Source organism: Pseudoliparis swirei, chromosome 12, assembly GCF_029220125.1.
Source record: "Pseudoliparis swirei isolate HS2019 ecotype Mariana Trench chromosome 12, NWPU_hadal_v1, whole genome shotgun sequence".
NCBI classification, from domain to species: domain Eukaryota; kingdom Metazoa; phylum Chordata; class Actinopteri; order Perciformes; family Liparidae; genus Pseudoliparis; species Pseudoliparis swirei.
In genome coordinates, this window is record NC_079399.1 from 5,980,842 (window position 1) to 6,001,014 (window position 20,173).

Genomic DNA, 20,173 nt, shown 5'->3' on the forward strand with positions numbered 1-20,173 from the left:
TTAAAGTAAAGTAATGGTTGATTGTTTTCAAGGTAATTGTTAAATCAGACATTTCTTTCATAATTTAATTAGCAATAACAATCAAACAGGGCAGCGTTGGGGTTATGTCCCCAGAGGGCAGCATGGGCCCATTTCAAAGAGGTATACTATTGTTTTCACGACCTGCACGTGCGTGGTGCTCGTGTGTAAACGTGTCTGCTCATTGGCTGTGTGTCCCTTGTAAAACCAGAATTTATTCTCAATAATACATTTCGGGGTTTGGTTACACTGCACAAATGTACGCCTTGTTTTTCTCGCGCGATAAACCAATGAGAAGCCGCGTGTCAGCCCCCACCTCCTGTCAACAGACCGCGGGGACCAATGAGAGCAGAGCGTGACACGAGGGCGGTTTGACGGACCAGAGCCGTGTAAAGATAAAGTTGAGCGAGGCAGCTCGATAAATAGTTACTGTCTTATGGCCTTTTTTTTTTTAGATAAGGGCTGATTATTACACGCACATCTGAAACACCAGAGCTTTATCATTACAATGCATGTACATGTATTGATGCTGTGTATTATTTGTCTGAACAAGAGAGTACTGTGTGCTGAAGCAAAGTGCGCGCGTCCATGTGGAGTAGGCGCGGGTTGCGTTAACAGCACGGCTCTGGTTTCTGGTTGGTAAATAAATGTTGACCTCGTGGTGGAGACATACTGGATTAAACCACAACAACAGGAGGAGGGCGACCAGACACCTGCAAAACAAAAAGACCCCCTCGACCGTTTATGCTAATGAAGGGGGGGCGGGAGGGTAGTTGGACTCACGCGCGCCACCGACCTCGTAGAGTAACAAGAGAAACAAGCGGAGACAACAGCTACTGGTGAGTGTCCGCTATATATATGAAACATATGCTCTTTTTAAAAATTATTATTATGATTATTATTATATTTCCCCGGTTGGTCCCGTTTACAGCTTCGACCTCCAGCTGGTTCAACAAATCCCCCGCTGCGCGTGCCCGCGGTCACTGCGCAGTCACTCTTGCAAACTTTACCGACGTGTTTTTATTCCGGGTCCGTTACTGAAAAAATATATCTATTAAACATGCTCTCTCTCTCTTTTTTCTTTTATTTTCATCTTCAAGAAGTTCCCGGCGTGGCACGTTTTTCTTTTCCTTTTCCTTTAGTTATGGCAGCGTCTCGTGGCTACACGCCCACGAGGAAGTTAATAATCACAGATTTGCTCCACGTTAGTTGGTTTAAAGTTAATCCGCCTCGCTGCACGTGAGTTAAGAGGCTTACTAACATATGCCCAGCGAGGCCACTTGCAAGGACACTTGGATTTAACTCGGTAGGCTACTTTTAATTTAATTTAAAATCCATCTTCAACATTGTTTGTTTCAAGAACTAAAGAAACCTGAAGAGTAGTGCACTTTAAGTGTGTGTGAGTCAAATCTGCCTCTCATATGGAGGAAATAAGATCAACTCTGATACATTACATATTTATATTATTACTATTATTAATGTGAGCTACCTCTTATACAGTACATGTATACTGCATGTGTGTGTGTGCATGTAGTACTTTAATCAATGTGAGGCTGTAATGTGATACCTGTGATACCAGAGTCTGACTCCTTTGCCCTCTGATAGCACAGAAGTAATAGTCAAGGTTTAATTTGACAGCCAAGAAGTTGCATCACAGAAACGCCAAAGACACCGCAGAGTGTCCGAGGTCGTTTCCTCCTGAGATAGTTTTTATGCATCAAAGGTCACCGACGGGTTTATTGTTTTAGTCGTGGCTGCCCAGTGGGATCCTTATCACAAAGGTGTGTTTATGTTATGCCCTCTAATATTCCTTGAGTCGAGAAGTAGTTTGTCATGACTTGATGAGGTCATCTCTGGTAAACAGGAGATTTGAAGGTACTTTTGTGTGTTTTAGTGTCTGTCGATTTCAATTTAATCAGAAATTAGTCAACAAAACCGTGTAGAATTTCCTCGGAGGTATTGTCATTGGATTAAAAAAAATGTTTTGTACTCAAATAGTGTTACAACACTTTTTTTTAAATCCAGGATGGATCAAACAATTAGCGGATAATTGCCGCTCTGTTGTGGCCAAAGCCGGTACAATACCACATTATTCTATTCTAAGCATTCCTATGAATAAATAAGTAATTTACTCGACTAAATCAAGAAATGGCTGAAACTGAGTGATCGATTTATCAAAAACAGTGAGCCATTCATTTAATAGCTGACACTTAACCCTTGTGTTGCCTTCGGGTCAATTTGACCCGATTCAATGTTTAACCCTCCTGTTACCTTTATATTTACTAACATATTTTACCCTTGAGGTCAATATGACCCCAGCTATTAAAATCTCCAGAAAATTATTAGAATTAATATTGTTTTCCAAGTTTAAGTGTGAGGTACTTTATGTTTGTTTGTTGACTCCCGAAAGAACACCGACATTAAACATTGAATCGGGTCAAATTGACCCGAAGGCGACAGGAGGGTGTAATATTGAATCGGGTCAAAATGACCCGAAGGCAACACAAGGGTTAATTGCTAAATCACTGGGAACTACCCTCTGTATTGTGGGTCTTGCAGGAAAACATGGTTTTCCTCACGTCCGTCCGTCCCCCCCCCCCTCCTGTCAGTGGTGGCGGAGTCTGTGGTAAACATTCCCCACGCTTGGCTCAGGATCAGCGGTGAAGGGCAGCGGGCAGTAAGCGGCGAGGTGGACGGCGTTCAGATATAGACGCATGCTGCCGCGATGCCGGGCTATTTTCATAGCAGTGAGTCAACCAGGCCGAGGAGACCAGACAACAACTGAGATGTGTGTGTGTGTGTGTGCCATTCAATTCCACGTGTAATGACAGGCCGGGCCACACAAGTACCTTGTAGTGACCTCTCGCCATCACACCTGACCTTTTTTTTTCGTCCTCCCTCGTTTTTATTCAGCTTATAAAACAATCATATGCCCCTTTTACTTTTAGTTGACTTGTTATTCTAATGCAGAGGAAAGAAAAGCAGCTTGAAAACTCGCACTGTGGCAACACACGCACGTTCCCAGATGGGAAGTTGCTCAATCGGCTTTCATTGTTGCAATAACCTGTTAATTTATTTCGACAGTGTTCACGGCTCTGAATCCTGCAGAAACGCACAAAAGTATGTATTTTTAAAGTATGTAAGATGAAATATTTGCCGTGCACATTTTCATTCAGCAGCTCCGTGTTGCTGCTTTGTGTTAAAGGCGGGTTGGTAATCTTCTTCAACAATATTTAGCATATTCTTGCTAATTTCTCAATAATAATAATACATATTATTTGGAGCCGCCTTTCAAGTCACCCAAGGTCACCTTTACAATAAAATAATACAGGATAAAAGATAAAAGCATGAAAGATAGAAACGACATTAAAACAGAACATCGACATAAAAACAAGGTTACTAATCCCGTTACCAACGGGCTCCTTTTAACCGATTTCATTCCTTAAATCCCAGCCAATGAGAAGATTGTGCAGGATCTCGCTGCATTGTTGCGCTGTCTCAGCATAGTGCCGTGATAATCGTACAAAGACTTTTCATCACATTTCCTTGTTATTTAAAACATGCAGTAACCTGCAGTAGATCTGCTTCTATTCAGTCTTCTGAAGTCGGTTTATTTGCAAAATTGGGCTCCTATTTGTTCTTCTCCGGGTCCGAAGACGGTCCTTTTATTGTCGAGGACAACGATGTCCTGGAGAAAAGTTGGCACAGGACATCGTTTATTTGTACAATGCACTTAGTCCGTCGTCGCCCGATGAAATCGCCGTCCGTCATCTGTGAGATATTTAGTTCTTTGGCATGACCGGCGCTGAGGGCACGTAGCCGCTGAGCAGAGGAGAACGGCGCCTCCAAAGTTTAAGCCCCTTAGAGTCGCTTCTGTCCAGAGCTCGGCCCTCATTGTGTTCGAGCTCCGTCGCTGAGTCAGTCCGTAGTTACCCAGAATACACTGCAGTTCCTTTGTGCCTCTGTCCTCGGAGTGGCGAACATTAACGTTAGAAACCAGAGATAACCAGACAGGGTTAATCCAGAAGAAAACTAAACTTTGCACATTATTGAAGTGGCCTGTGGATGTTGAAGAGAGAATGACGAGCAACTTCGACCGTATTAAATGATTTATACGAGAGTATTCTTTGGGGTTTCCTTCTAATTTGCAGGTTTATACTTTCTCAAGTTGCGGTTTGCTTTTGAGCCGCAAACTTTTTCCAGGGAGCCAAAAGGTATTTCACGAAGCTGCAGAGGAAGTCTGAGATGCGTTTCTGTTAATTATCGTCCAAAGGAAAAGAAAAACGCTATCAGACAATAATTAGAATAAGATACTAAATCTGTGTTTTCTTCAGTCTAGCGTCTGAAAACACAGCAGCAAGATGGATGGCCCACTTTCTGTCTTGGTGTGTCACACACACACACACACACACACACACACCTTTCAGCAGAGGCTTTTTCCATTGGCCCGACTCCCAGCTGAGCCGTGTTGCAGCACGTCGTCACACCCGCAACACACACACAACGAAAAACACCACCTGAACTACACTCGGGAATACTGCAGTCGGAGCGCCGTTTAGATAAGAAGACGGAGAGGTGAGCGAAGTGAACCGAACTTTGACCTGTGTCCTGAACGCACCGTGAGATGCGTTCAACATGTTCGTTATCGCGGTTTCAGCACAAACGAGACGCCGGATTGATAGTTTGGAAAGGGATATGAATACTTTGAGATAAAACAACAGAAAACAATCTCACAGGTGCCGAGAGAAACTTGGAGTGGTAAAAAAAAAAAAGTGACGGGAAAATGTGTGCACGGACAAAACGTGCGCCCACATTTACTCATACACAGACATGGCTGGTGCAGCCAGCAGCCCTCCTCCCTCCTTCCTCCTTCCTCCTCCCTCCTCCCTCCTTCCTCCTTCCTCCTAGTTTCCAGTGACACAGCCAGACCTGAACCTCATGCACATATCTGCACAGGGCACATGCATGCCCAGTTTCCTTTTGTGTGTGTGTGTGTGTGTGTGTGTGGAGGGGGGGGGGGGGGTGTCCTGAGTATTTATAGACTAAAGTCATGGTCACCTCAAGATGTGACAGCTGTGAATGTTTGGCAGCTTCATGGTTGTCGGAGGGCTTCACGGCTTCTGGTCCACCTGTACGTCTCAGTCCGTGCTGACAACCTGTTGTCACACCTTTTTAAAATTTTTATGTGTGACCCGATTGTCGTCTTCACTCTGCAGCACGCACTTCTCCACGCTTCCAGGCTGTTCGGAAAAAAGAGACGTGGCGTGACTAACGGTGATATTTGTCTTTCGTTCTCTTATTCTCCGGCCCTCTTCTCTGTAGTCCATCATGGCCGGTGATATGATGTCACTGATGCGAGGACTGGCCAAGTTGAGCCAGGCGGTCGTGGAGACTCAGGGCAGCGGCCTGCGCAGCGGAGCCGGTGAGTTCAACACACCTGATTGGTCGTAATGGAGCTTCTTTCTATTTACCAACTCACTTTTATATACCTAGAGTCGAGACGCAAAGCCCCTTCCCTGCTGGCGTCCCATGATTTGAAAAACCCGATATGCATCGTAGTCAACGAGTCAAATATGTTTGATCAGGTTTTAATTGTGCCATGATAAAAACATATTATATTTGTCAATAAAAATTAAAAAAATTGGCAACACATGAAAGTTTCAGTTTCTACATTGTATTTAGCGTGACACCGCTCTACATCTCATGTACGCCACTAACACCAAATGTTCCACGCACACATGAAATAATATTTTACTGAATAAATATTTTGGAATTATATTCTAAAAATGAAACAAACGGCATAATTTATGGCACGACTTAAAGGCCTACTGAGCATATTGTTCTTTTTTGTAATTTTTTTTTTCCGGTTCCCCGCATGTTTAGTTCCTAAATCTGTCTGAAATCCACAAAAGACATTTTCAGTTTTTTAGCCGGCTTATTATGGGCATTGACGTTGATATTTTCTCTGTATGCGTAGTTTATTGTGTACCATAGAGCTAATAACACATTTGTTTTGTTGATTGTCACTCAGGGCTCCCGGTAGTCGGCGCCGCCATCCAAAGCGTCCAATCGGCTGCTGAGCAAGGCCTCTCTGCCGCGATGATGATGGTGCAGGTGTGTGCATGAGTCAAAACTACCGGGCAAAGAACAGTTTTTTAACGTCAAGAGAATATTCCAAATGTGTCTTAATGTTCATCTTCGCGTGTGCGTCGGTCCAGGGGCTGACCGGCCAGCAGCAGCAGCCGACGTCTTCGTCCGAGTCCGACTACGACTTCCCCGAGGACGACGGAGCGTTCGCAGCCTCGGAGTTCAGGGAGGACGGCGTGGACTTTGCGGGGGATCAAGCGGGAAGCGGTGAGGACTTTGCGGCCCGTGCAGGAGCAGCGGCGGCGGCGGCGAGCCACGACGGCGGCGGCAAACGGGCGCTGTTTGAGGGCTACAGAGACCCCAGCAGGCAGTTCAGTGGACACGCCAGGGCTCACCACCAAGATGCCCGGTATGAACCGGCAACTCCGGGGCGTGCACGCGCCTTGTGCAGCTGTTTGGAGAATAGCGGTAAATTACCTCCTTTTTGTGTGTGTGTGTGTGTGCCAGACACTTCTACAACCGCAGCCTGAACAGGCATCTGTGGGGACAGCTGTACTGTCGGCATCAAGTCGGTCAGCTCAGGAGCTACCACCAGGACCCGACCACGGTGGGGGGGCTCACCGCCGAAGACATCGAGAAGGCTCGGCAGGGCAAGAAGGTCGAGATCAAGTCACACAAACAGATGGTAGGTGTTGATGTGAACAGATAAGGGTCTTTACTGGGTATTTATGGGTCTTTACTGGTCTTTACTGGTCTTTCTTCTTTAGTTGAGCGACAGAGCCAGAGAGAGGAAAGTGCCGGTGAGTCGGCTCAGCAGACTGGCCAACTTTGGAGGTACAGTACCCCCCCTCTTTGTTACTTTGTGCACGTCTGTAAATGTGGCCCTTTCTCCCCGTGGAGACACACAGTTGAGTCCGTGCAGTCGGTCACGTATTATTTAGAAGTTATTAGAACAGTCTTTATGAGACTTATCCCTAAAGTAATATTTGCAGGGTGCGAAATACCCAGTAGGCAGCTTAAAGTCCAAGATTAAAAAAATACATTAGTGACCGTTGTAAGTGACAAATAAATGTCTTTTAAGATTTTAGAGACCCCTGAAAGTTTGCTAGTGATGTTTTCAGTGTGCCGAGACCTCCCGTGTTTTGCACGCTGTATATTTATTAATATTATGTGGCTTCTTCTCTCTGGTTAGTTTAATAACGAGCATTTCTTTTCTTGCTATTTTTGCGCTCGTAATGTGACTTTCATTTCTCGGCGAAGTCCTGGAAACCCGTCCCCGTAATCTAGTCCAACTGTAACCGGCCGAGCCGGGCCCACTGGCCCCCGGGCCGTCGGTGTAGTGTCAGCAGCACGGTCAGCACGGAGTTAAAACAGGAAATGAGATGCAATGCAACGTGCAGGACCTCAGAGTACGGGGAGCTTTAAGACGCGTGCACCTTTTTGATTTTATTTCAAATCTTTTTTTTATTGATTTTGCAAACACAGGAATGAAGAATAATACCACCTCCAAGAAGTTGGGTATACAGAACTTTACATTCTGTCGTTTGGAGGTTGTGTAACGGTGACACACCGTCACTATACACAAAGATTTCAAATCAACAAACAACCACGATAACAGCAACTTAAGGTACATTTAAATATAGTATGAATTGAGACGTGGAAACATGCATACATAATACATACAAACACAACTAGAACGGGCACTCGGTAGAGCGCATACCTTCGCATATCACAAGATTGGGCATTGAATTATGAACATGTTGGTATTAGTTGCATGCCAATTGGATACAAATTGACCGCGCTATGGTAAAAAGAAGATTTTGACTTATCCATGACTTTGACCCGATCGATCCCAAAATCTAATCAAATGGTCCCCGGATAATAACCAATCCCACCAAATTTCATGCGATTCGGTTTAAAACTTTTTTTGTTATGCGAATAACACGCATACAAATAAATAAATAAATACACGGCGATCAAAACATTACCTTCCGCATTTTCAATGCGAAGGTAATTAGGAAGAAGGGAGGGGGGGAGGGGATGGGGGGTGCATCTCTTAGTTAACTATTTCTCCTGTTGGATTGCAGTGTTGTTCAAATAGTTAATAAAAGGCTTTCAGGTCTCTTCAAAGGATTCACCTTTTTGATTTTAATGACCCGATGACCTCCACCCGAGAGCGCCAACCACGGTTAAAACTGGCAGCTTTTATACCCAACATCTCCAATACTGTAAACTAATATATATGTAAAATAATTCGTGCCTCCTACATGAAGGTAACATGAGACTGGGCTTGGTAATAAGTCAAGCGTATATCGCCCTTATCAACGGGTATTTGTTATTGCCAAGATAAAAACCTTGATAGTCGACAATAAACAGAGTCCAGCAGCAGCTGTCGCACAACCTGAGAGTTTGTGGTGCAGATTGTTGTGCGTTTGTTAATGTGTGTCGACCATGTCGCCTCTCAGCCCATGAGCTGAAAGGTTGAACTTACAGTTCATGGCATGCATTTCATTGTTACCTTCGCATTGAAAATGCGGAAGGTTATGTTTTGATCGCCGTGTATTTATTTATTTATTTGTATGCGTGTTCCTCGCATAACTCAAAAAGTATTAAACCGAATCGCATGAAATCTGGTGGGATGATTGGTTATTATCTGGGGACCATTTGATTAGATTTTGGGATCAATCGTGTGAAAGGTCAAGGTCAAGGTCATGAAAAGGTCAAAATCTTCTTTTTACCATAGCACGGTCAATATTTATCCAATTGGCATGCAACTAATGCCAAAATGTTCATAATCCAATGCCCAATCTTGTGATATGAGAAGGTATGCGCTCTACCGAGTGCCCGTTCTAGTTATTTAATGTATATGTCCAGTACAGAGATGCGAGTCTCCTCGTCTCAAAGTCCTTTCTATTATTCCAGTGATAATCAATTTGCTCGAAGGCCGTAACATTGAGACCCCCGGGCGTAGTGTGGAGGCGGCGGCTCGGCTTGTTGACACTGGTAACATGTGGGTGGGGGGGGGGGGAGGTGAAGGGTGTTGGGCCTCCGTCTGTCCTTCACTCGCCTGGAGTACTTGTTGACAAAGTTGTACAAGATAATGAATGAAGGTTTTAGGCAGTTTAGTTAACCCTCCTGTCGCCTTCGGGTCAATATGACCGATTCAATGTTTAACCCTCCTGTTACCTTTATATTTACTAACATATTTTACCCTTGAGGTCAATATGACCCCAGCTATTAAAATCTCCAGAAAATTATTAGAATTAATATTGTTTTCCAAGTTTAAGTGTGAGGTACTTTATGTTTGTTTGTTGACTCCCGAAAGAACACCGACATTAAACATTGAATCAGGTCAAATTGACCCGAAGGCGACAGGAGGGTTAAGAGACGAGCGGCATTTATATATATATTCAGTTTATTTTAAAAAGAGGGCTTTACAATCTGTACACGTACGACATCCCTGACCTTTGACCTCACATCGGATCAGGAGTAACTCCCGAGAAATGGAAAAAAATCCGTCTGTTGCCGTGTTTGAAGGGTTTTGCTGAGGTTTGTGATGAAACGGGAATATACAGAATATTATATCAAATGAAGGAACAGAAATCCTCTGCAGCTTGTTCAACATGCTGTCGCTAAACGTCGAGGCCACAATCTCTGCACAGATTAACAGTCAGATTATGAATAGATTTTTCAGATTGTTTGTTTAAACGCACAAAGAGATCGTGACGTTGTCGACTCCTTAAAGAAGCTCCTCGGGAGCTGGAACGCAGCCCGAGAGCCTCACGTAAATCCCTTCTTTAAAAACACGCTTTTCTGTAAAGCTTTGTACCGTTTTAATGTCTCTCCATAATTTTTAAAAAGTGTGACCTTTTTTGTTGCTTTGGTGTTTTCATTGTGTGTTAACCCTTGTGTTGCCTTAGGGTCATTTTGACCCGAATCAATATTACACCCTCCCCCCGCCTTAGGTTTAATTTGACCCCATTCAATGTTTAATGTCGGTGTTCTTTCGGTAGTCAACAGACAAACATAAAGTGCCTCACACTTAAACTTGGAAAACAATATTAATTCTAATAATTTTCTGGAGGTTTTAATTGCTGGCGTCAAATTGAACCCAAAGGGTAAAATATGTTAGTAAATATAAAGGTAACAGGAGGGTGAAACATTGAATCGGGTCAAAATGACCCAAAGGCGGGGGGAGGGTGTAATATTGATTCGGGTCAAAATGACCCTAAGGCAACACAAGGGTTAAGCACTTTGTAAATATTGTTTTTGGAAAGCTGCTTTTCTAAATCTCTCGTAATGCTTGTTAGTCGCGCCGCTGTGACGGACTGTGTAATTATTATGTAACGCTGAGTTATGTACGGTGCAGAGAGGAACTGGCTCACAAACAGCCCCGCCCTGACTCGCCGGCTCTCCCTTATTCATCATCTGCTAGAATTACACCCGCCCCTCCCCCCCTCTAACCTTTTCAGAGGATTATGTATTTTCAGAGCCTAATTGTTGATAGTTAGATTACCATGCGCTCTGAGTGCAGCTGCTCCGTCCCTCGTGGTTTTGATTGTCTCGTGTGCTCCACGTGTTATTTTGATGATGACGACATTCCTCAGAGGCAACGACCAGAACACTGGAATATTCTGAAGGGTTCAGGGCTCACTGAAAAGGATGTTTTTCACAGCGCCGCCTCGTGACCTCTAACCCTTCAATGTCTCTTTAAGATCCATCTGTTTGTTTCCCATTGTGTCGCCGACCCGTCTGATGTCTCCCACCAGGTCTCGCTGTAGGTTTGGGGATTGGAGCGCTGGCAGAATTAGCTAAGAAGACCTTGAGACCCAATGGTACAGCAGGTACCACTAACAAACCCACTAACATGCCCCACGCTGGCTCACCCGGTACCAAGTGTTGCAACACCTCTTGTTTCCACACTGGTGCGCTGCTTTGTACTGGACACGGTATTTAAATGCCCTAAAATCTCAGAGTTATTTATTTATAGGTGTTTATTGTGCGATTGTTACGCGTGTGTGTGTGTGTGTGTGTGTGGCTACAAACACATGCATATTGTACATAAACCATCGATCAATCGCCTGCACACAAAACCAAAACTCCATATTTACAGTAAATAACAAGTAATACAAATCTCCACAGTTTTCCTTTAGACCTGACCCCCCCCCCCCCTCCCCTCTGTGTTGTGCTACAGCCGGCGATGATAAGAAAGGCATCCTGGACTCCAGCCCCTTCCTGTCCGAGGCCAACGCCGAGCGCATCGTCAGAACCTTGTGTAAAGTCCGGGGCGCCGCGTTGAAGCTGGGACAGATGCTCAGCATTCAAGGTGTGTGTGTGTGTGTGTGTGTGTTTCCTACGCTGCTGCACGCGGACGCCCACCCTGCAGGGCGCGGCGGCTGAGAACGAGTCGTCGTGTGATCTGAAGACGGGTTTGTCGTGTTGTCGTTTAGCCCGCGTGGGTCAAAGGTCACGGGCAGGACGCTCGGCGTCGGTAAACACGCCGACGGAGAGCACGTCGTTACGGTTGTTAGGCGTCTTCCCCGCTGCCTGATTATTGGCCAGTGACCCTTTTATTGTCTCCTGTGGCAGTGGAGTGAACACTCCACACACTCGGTTCAGTGGAGGAGCGTTCAAAAAGAGAGAGAGAGAGAGAGAGAGAGAACCGGACGTCGGCCGCCCGGTGTTTGCTCCGCAGTGGGCGGAGCTTCCTCTGGTTATTTGCAGAACGGGCAAAGCTTTCCCTCCGTCTCTGACAGCCGAGTCAAAGTCGCCCGTAGCTGAGCAAACACAAACTGACTGAAGAGTCTTTCAGTCGGACCACCAAGCATCTGGAGGAAGGAGATCCCTCTGTGACGCACGGGTCCTTCCCACCATTGTCGTCTTTGCCGCCGATCCCAAGTGACGACCTTGAGAGGTCAGAAGCTGTTTTCAAACCGATAACATAGTTTGTATGACCGATTCCTCGCAGCGTGGGCAACGTCGGCCCAGTGGAAGTTCAAAATGTGAACTTCTGTCCAACTCAGTCGTGTTTTCTGCGTCTCAGATGACGCGTTCATCAACCCGCAACTCGCCAAGATCTTTGAGCGCGTGAGACAGAGCGCCGACTTCATGCCCATCAAGCAGATGACCGTGAGTCTCGTCTCCTCCTCCTTCTTTTCATTGTGTTTTATTAACTGGTAATTAGAAATAGAGAGCTTGGAAACCAATCTTCTTCTCATTCTTCTTCTCATTCCCCTTCTTCTTCTTCTCATTCTTATTCTTCTCATTCCCCTTCTTCTCATTCTTCTTCTCATTCCCCTTCTTCTTCTTCTCATTCTTCTTCCCATTCCCCTTCTTCTTTTTCTTCCCATTCCATTTCTTCTTCTTTTTCTTCCCATTCCATTCTTCTTCTTCTTTTTCTTCCCATTCCATTTCTTCTTCTTTATCTTCCCATTCCATGTCTTCTTCTTTTTCTTCCCATTGCATTCTTCTTCTTCTTTTTCTTCCAATTCCATTTCTTCTTTTTCTTCCCATTCCATTTCTTCTTCTTCTTCCCATTCCATTCTTCTTTTTCTTCCCATTCCATTCCCCTTCTTCTTTTTCTTCCATTTCTTTTTTTTCCTTCCAATTCCATTCCCCTTCTTCTTCTTCCCATTCCATTTCTTCTTCTTCTTGTCCTCCTCCCCCTTCTTCTTCTACTTCTTCTCCTCCTCCTCTTCCTCCTTCTTCTTCTCCACCTTCTTCTCCTTCTTCTTCCTCCATCTCCACAGAAAGCGCTGAACAGCGACTTGGGTCCAAACTGGAGAGACAAGCTGGAGTCGTTCGAGGAGCGTCCGTTTGCCGCCGCGTCCATCGGCCAAGTTCACCTGGCGAGGATGAAGGACGGCAGGGAGGTGGCCATGAAAATACAGGTGTGTGTGTGTGTGTGTGTGTGTACACACGTTACATTCTCGCACTATTGAGATTTAAAAAAGTTAATCTCGCACAGAATCTGATCTCTGGTCTGTTTTCAAAGTAAATAAAATAAAAATGCTTTTAGAATTCATGACAGATTTGACGGTAACATCACAAAGTGTTCTTTCTAATCTCACGATGGAGAATCACATGAATCCCTGTGAAAGCCGTCGTCAAGACATGCCACAAAGATTCATTCACAGAATTTAAAATTGAGATTCAAAATGTAAAAAATATATGTAAACGCATAAAAGACGGTGTCCCCTCAGTTAATAGTAAGTAAGTAAGTAATTTATTTTCCATAGGTACATACATAACGTGTACATATTGACAGACATTAACAACAACAAAAATGTACGAATGGAGGACCGTCCAAAGACCGAGGTCTGTAGGCTCCTCTGAGATGAGGAGTTGGACGGCCCCGCCCCGAACCCTTTAACCCCCCCCTCCCAACTACTACAGGCACACAGACAGTACACACACATATGGATCCAAACATAAAATGTCGTACAAGCAACAACAACAAAAACCAGAACAGGAAAAAGAAAAAGAAAGAGACATAGTAAAAATAATAATAAAAGGCAAATGTGAACTACTGATAACTTAGAAAAAAAAATTATATCACGAACATCAAATTATGTATATGTATTATGTATTATCCAATCCGAGTGAAACGAACCCTCTCTGTTTGGTTCCCAGTACCCCGGCGTGGCTCAGAGCATCAACAGCGACGTCAACAACCTGATGACGGTGCTGAGTCTCAGCAATGCCTTGCCCGAAGGTACGCATTCCACGAAACGTCTCTCACACACACACACACACACGCGACGTCACGCCTCATCCGCCCCCCGTGCCCCCCCACAGGTCTGTTTCCAGAGCACCTAATAGACGTGATGAGGAAGGAGCTCGCGCTCGAGTGCGACTACATCCGAGAGGCCAAGTGTGCGAGGAAATTCAAGTGAGTCACGCAGCATCCACGACTCTTTCCACCTTAACCTTCGTGTTTCCACTGGTTCAGTTGGTAAGTGGATTACTTACAGTTTATTACGTAAATATTATCCTAAGATAACAATTTCAAAGTTAAATGTGGAGCGAGATGAGATTTCAATGTGCCATACTGGTTGTGCTACTTAAAATACCAGCAATGCGGATTAGAGAAATGTCAATATCAAAGATAGGCCACTAGTTCTCCTGTTGGATTGCAGCGTTGTTCAAATAGTTAATAAAAGGCTTTCAGGTCTCTTCAAAGGATTCACCTTTTTGATTTTAATGACCCGATGACCTCCACCCGACAGCACCAACCACGGTTAAAACTGGCAGCTTTTATACCCAACATCTCCGAGACTGTAAACTAATATATATGTAAAATAATTCGTGCCTCCTACATGAAGGTAACATGAGACTGGGCTTGGTAATAAGTCAAGCGTATGTCGCCCTTATCAACGGGTATTTGTTATTGCCAAGATAAAAACCTTGATAGTCGACTATAAACAGAGTCCAGCAGCAGCTGTCGCACAACCGGAGAGTTTGTGGTGCAGATTGTTGTGCGTTAGTTAATGTGTGTCGACCATGTCGCCTCTCAGCCCATGAGCTGAAAGGTTGAACTTACAGTTCATGGCATGCATTTCATTGTTACCTTCGCATTGAAAATGCGGAAGGTTATGTTTTGATCGCCGTGTATTTATATTCAATTTCAAAGTTAAATGTGGAGTGAGATGCGATTTCAATGTGCCATACTGGTTGTGCTACTTAAAATACCAGCATTACGGATTAGAGAAATGTCAATATCAAAGATAGGCCAGTTAGTTTTTGTCATGATGCCAGGAATACATGTAATAAAGATTAAAACCCTTTGAAAGCATCGTCACTGAGGCGGGTTTAGACTCCGTCTCTTTCTCGCGTTACACAAACGCACGTCTTTGGTTCAAGGGCGCCGGAACCCCTGCAACTGCCAGCTGTGTATGCCAACTAAATGTAGATGGATGATAGATAGATGGATGGATGGATGGATGGATGATAGATAGATATGCATGTTCCTACTTAACCTGGGTTAATGTCTTTGTGTCTCTTCATCCATCGGACCCAGGGAGCTCCTGAAGGACCATCCCTTCTTCTACGTGCCGGAGGTGATCGACGAGCTGTGCGGCAGCCACGTCCTGACCACGGAGCTGGTGCCCGGGTTCCCCCTCGAACAGGCCGAGGGCCTCGCGCAGGACCTGAAGAACGAGGTGTGTGTGTGTGTGTGTGTGTGTGTGGACTCTTTTCCTCCCCCCCCCCCCCATTGCATTCACCCTCTTGACTGGACCTCAGAGCAGTGATCTTCTTCTCATTCTTCTCATTCTTCTTCTTCTTCTCCTCATTCTTCTCATTCCCCTTCTTCTTCTTCTCATTCCCCTTCTTCCTCTTCTTCTTCTCATTCTTCTTCTTCTTCTCATTCTTCTTCTTCTTCTCATTCGCCTTCTTCTTCTTCTTCCCCTTCTTCTTCCTCCTCCAGATCTGCCACAACATCTTGCAGCTGTGCCTCCGAGAGCTGTTTGAGTTCAGGTTCATGCAGACCGACCCGAACTGGTCCAACTTCTTCTACGACCCGCAGACGCACCGGGTGAGTCCGCCTGCAGGCCGGTGACTCGCCCGTTGAGGGTTTGAGGGCGAAGGAAAGTGATCGTTGGATCGTGTCTCTAGGTGGCGCTGTTGGACTTTGGAGCCACGAGGGGATTCGATAAGAGTTTCACAGACCTCTACATAGAGGTAAGACAGTCGGCCTCATTTAAAAATAAAAATAAATCGAACTATTTTATAGACAGAAAGCTTCAGTCACTCAGTGTTTACACGCTTTGTTGCTCCCCGACTGCTTGTGTTTAGGTTTTGAGGCGTCGAGTGGAGACAAAGTGGACGTGTGTGCGCTCCGGCTGCCGTTTAACTTGCAGTAACTTGCATGCGCGAGCTGTCGGAAAGAGGAGGAAGTGATTTGTGTGCTTGTGATTGTAGGTCATCCGCTCAGCCGTGGAGGGCGACAGAGAGGGAGTCCTGAAGAAATCCATCCACATGAAGTTCCTGACCGGATATGAGTCCAAGGTATTTAAATATCTCTTGATTTGAGAGAAGTATACGGGGTCGGATCAGTCTCAATCATTGCAAAGACATGTTGTCAATACATGAGTGTAAATATGATTTGAGAGGTGTTTGTAAGTTTACTGTACAAAAGGCTAAAAAGGGGCTTAAAAGAAGATGTATTTCTAGTGTAGGAGTCCAATTATGGAACAACGTTAAAACGGATATAAGAATGGTCAATTAATTTTCGGTTTAAAAAATATCAAAATAAAAAAAAGATATATATATATATATATATATATGTATAAATATGTTCTTTTTTTTTCTTTATTATTTTTCTTTATTTTATATTAATTATTTGATTTATTTTATTATAATTTAGGATAGGAATATATAAGCATTTTTTGCTTCTACCTGTTTTGTATATTATATAGAATAATATTGTATTGTATTGCAATGATTGACTGAATAAAATACACAACAACAAATGCACAGAGAGAGATTCACAAATGCGCACGGAAAAATTCACAAATATATTCGATTTACAAACGCCCGCAGAACGATTAACAAATACATTCCAATGCACACGTAAATAAATGATGATTTATATAAATGTAACTCGCACTGTGTTTGTTTGTGGATCGCTACACATCTTTTTGAGACTCCCCTGCCGTGGCTCGATTCGCAAATGCGTTTTTTAAATTATTTTTAACATAGACCTATCTAGCCAATCAGATGACGCCCTCATTTCCCTCCGTGTCTCCAGGCGATGATGAGCGCCCACGTGGACGCGGTGATGATCCTCGGCGAGGCCTTCGCCTCCACGGACAACTTTGAATTCGGCTCCCAGTCGACCACGCAGAGGATCCACAACATCATCCCCGTGATGCTCAAACACCGGCTGACGCCGCCGCCTGAGGAGACGTACTCGCTCCACCGCAAGATGGGCGGCTCGTTCCTCATCTGCGCCCGGCTGGACGCGCAGCTGCAGTGCAAGGACATGTTCTACACGGCGTACCACAAGTACTGGGAGGGCCGCACGCCGCCCTCTGACTCGGCCTGAGCCAGTCGCGGCTGTCGGGCTGTTTTTTTTTGTTGGGGCGGACAGATTCTGGCGGGGGGAGGGGCCAGCGGCGAGGCGAGGGGGTCGTGGTGTGAAGCTGCAGAGCGGAGGCCATGCTACCTGCACTCTTTGTGCCCCACTACCATGAGCTTTCGACACGCACTTATTAATAACGACAGCCATCATTTCTTTGTTTGAGAGGGAGCAGCAACGCTCCGAGACCGGACTCGCCATATGGCGCCTCCCCCCCCCCCCGAGAGGACGGAGATGACTGGAGGTGGATGGATGGAAGGGGGCGGAGCCAACAGCCTCGCGGGTAGTAGTTGAGAGGGTTAAAAAAACGATTGTAAACCGGTTGAATTGTATCTGTTCGCTGATGTTTTCAAGATGATTCTTGCGATTTTTGCTTTGCTGTGTTTTGTTGAGCTTTTGGGGCGTCCGTCCAGTTTGCCAGAAAAGTCATGTGGAGGTGGGGGGGGGGGGGGCGGGGTCATATGAGGACTGAACTCTAGGTGTAAACCGGTGGGTTTTTTTGAGCTGTAGGCAGCAGAATGAATGAGAGCGTTGGGATGAGAGCCGAATCCGTTGTCAGGATGCGGCTGATGCTGATGCTGATGTCAGCATTCAAGCACAAGAAAGGTAGTCTTTTTAAACTCGTGTATTTACTGTATCGGTGTAACCGTTCAGATTTCTCTTGCTGTCCATGACTTTTAGTTTTTTAGGGAGACTCGTCGGATCGATATGTGATGAACGGTCGGCGGGTTGAAGAGCGATTTTACCAAGTTTGCGTCGAGCGTCTTCTGTAGATGTGTCTTCTTCAAACGTCGTCCATCATGAATTCCAGTTGATTACCAACATGTTAAAAGCTCCGAGCTTTATTTCAGGATCTTCTTTTTGTGTGTGTGTTTAGCTCCAAAGCATTTATCTCTTAAACTTCTATTTCAGAAAATGAAATAAATGTGATCAAATCTGAGCTCCTCAACCGGTGCCGATGGAAGAAGCTCCTCCCGCTATGGCAGCAGCTCACCTGGCTTCCTCGAGTCGGTCTCCTCGCCTCAGGGTGTGAAGTCCTCCGTCTCCCGGCTGTGAAACCTCCTCTCTCCTCTGCCGAGTGAAGACGGTGATGAATTATAACCGTCTTCACTCTGCAGTTCTGCTCACGGTCTCTGGTGTGTGGCTGGAAAGATAGAAACAAGGTGCCAACTTTATACTTCACTTCAAGACTCTGGGAGAAGTTTGAAGTCTCCTAATCGAGCTGAATGTTGTGATAATGAGATGTTGAATGAAAAGAGTAAATTGATCTTGTCACGTGGCTCCGTGTGCTCTTTTTTTGTCTGTGTGACGGTAGCGACATCAATTTTAAAAGCACTGCCGAACCCTGTAAATAAACATTAAATAGTGCGTCGGTTTAGTTGAATAAACAAGGAGCTCAATGTAAATATCGACCAGATTTTATCAGTGGGTACTCCACACAGCAGGTTAAGAGGTTGTGATGAGAGAGAAAGAGACTTCCTTATTTAGCAATGTCGGGACCAGCAGCAGGGAAACTGGCAGTGAGCCTGGGAAATGAGCACACACACACACACACACACACACAAGTATTCACAACATATACACGTACATGTAAATATGGGCCAGCATTCCCACAAAGGGTGAGTGCATATAGGTAGACCCCCCCCACACACACACACACACACACACACACTCACTACCCACCAAACAACATTTTCCTCTGAATCTCCTTCAACTACGATACGTTTTTTGCACGTTCTCACTTTTTTCCATACACTCTGACAGCGGTTCAGTCGGGTGTAGTACCCCTCGGTGTCCACCACACGGCGCTGTTTTAACGGAACTAAAAAGCAGCTCCATCAGTTCCTGAGACGCTGACATCGGCCCAATAAAAAGCGCAACATATACCCAGCCTGAAGCCAGCCAGGTAATTGCGTGACGCTGGCGGTGAGAGTGTAATCGCTGCTTTATTAAACAATATCCTGCGAGCAGAGGAGGGAGAGAGGAGCGACGGCGCCGAGCAGCAGCGGTCATTAGATGCTCCAACACTCCCGATATATCATATTGATGGTCCTGTGTCTGAATAACCCGAGCCTCCCGAGAGGATGAGAGAACTTTGTACTTCAGGCTAATCACAGAAGGCTCATCTACAGCGCTAATGAAGTATATTCTTCACCAGCGACGGGTGAATATTCAAACACAAGCCAAAGAGATTCATGCATTTTCATTAATTTCCAGTTGAATGCCATCTGCTGTTTTCCCCAGAATGCCTCTTCTGAAAACTGATCCCCCCTCCCCTGTCCCCCTGTCTGACTCCCATGCAGGTCTCAGACAGCCTGAACCACGAGGTCGTGACCCCGAGATGGATTGAAAGCCACCGCTGTGAATATGATTAGAACGGTTCATAAAGGCCGTTTTTTTCTAACCGTCGTCGCCGCTGCGTTTCATCTCCACGACCTGAATGTGTTTTGACGTCGATGTAAACAACTCCACGCCGGGTGTGTTTACAGCGTAGGAGAGGAGTGATGGGGTGTTGTGCACCTCCCCGTCAGTGAGCGGTCCTTACATGGTGAGAGGAGGTCTGGGCACAATCCTGAAAGACGAGCTCTCCTCACAACACTCCGTAACTCACCGAGGTTTTCTTCGGTTTGATTTGCATCTTTGTCTCCTCCGCGCATATAATCCCAATAAAACGAGCCGATGCAGGTGGAACACGTCACTGGACCTGGAGGATGTCATGTGACCTGAAGTGTGGAATAAAAAGAGGCCACAAAACTCAAGGACTTGAACCCGGTGAGGTGTGTTTCATCCCCTCAGCCCGGCTCGGGGCCTTTGAGGACACGCTCGGTACTGCAGGAGGAAACCGCGCGCGTCAGAATTTATTCTGACTTATTCCTCCTTTTTTTTTCTTTGCACACAATTTTATCACATTTGAAATTATTGTGACCTCTTTTGGGTTTCGTAATATTTTTGTACTTCTGGTCTCAAATTTTCAGGCCAAACTTTACT

The 20,173-nt window shown here is 45.3% G+C and overlaps 1 protein-coding gene across 5 annotated transcripts; it reads left to right on the top strand.

Annotated features, from left to right (window-relative positions):
* The first annotated feature begins 514 nt into the window (after positions 1-514).
* Positions 515-18,464, top strand: coq8aa (coenzyme Q8A, genome duplicate a). Of its 5 annotated transcripts, none has more exons than XM_056428607.1 (17): positions 515-857; positions 5,341-5,440; positions 6,050-6,132; positions 6,237-6,514; positions 6,613-6,790; positions 6,873-6,939; positions 10,875-10,949; positions 11,300-11,431; positions 12,149-12,234; positions 12,855-12,995; positions 13,738-13,819; positions 13,903-13,996; positions 15,125-15,266; positions 15,533-15,640; positions 15,721-15,786; positions 16,027-16,113; positions 16,856-18,464. In XM_056428607.1, exons 2-17 carry the CDS (start codon positions 5,347-5,349, stop codon positions 17,150-17,152), a joined length of 2,010 nt encoding a protein of 669 aa, XP_056284582.1. In that variant the 5' UTR covers positions 515-857; positions 5,341-5,346; the 3' UTR covers positions 17,153-18,464. The 5 variants fall into 5 exon arrangements, with proteins under 5 accessions (XP_056284582.1, XP_056284584.1, XP_056284579.1 ...); XM_056428609.1 differs by lacking the exon at positions 515-857 and adding an exon at positions 4,572-4,593; XM_056428604.1 differs by lacking the exon at positions 515-857 and adding an exon at positions 5,080-5,149.
* The last annotated feature ends 1,709 nt before the right edge of the window (positions 18,465-20,173 follow it).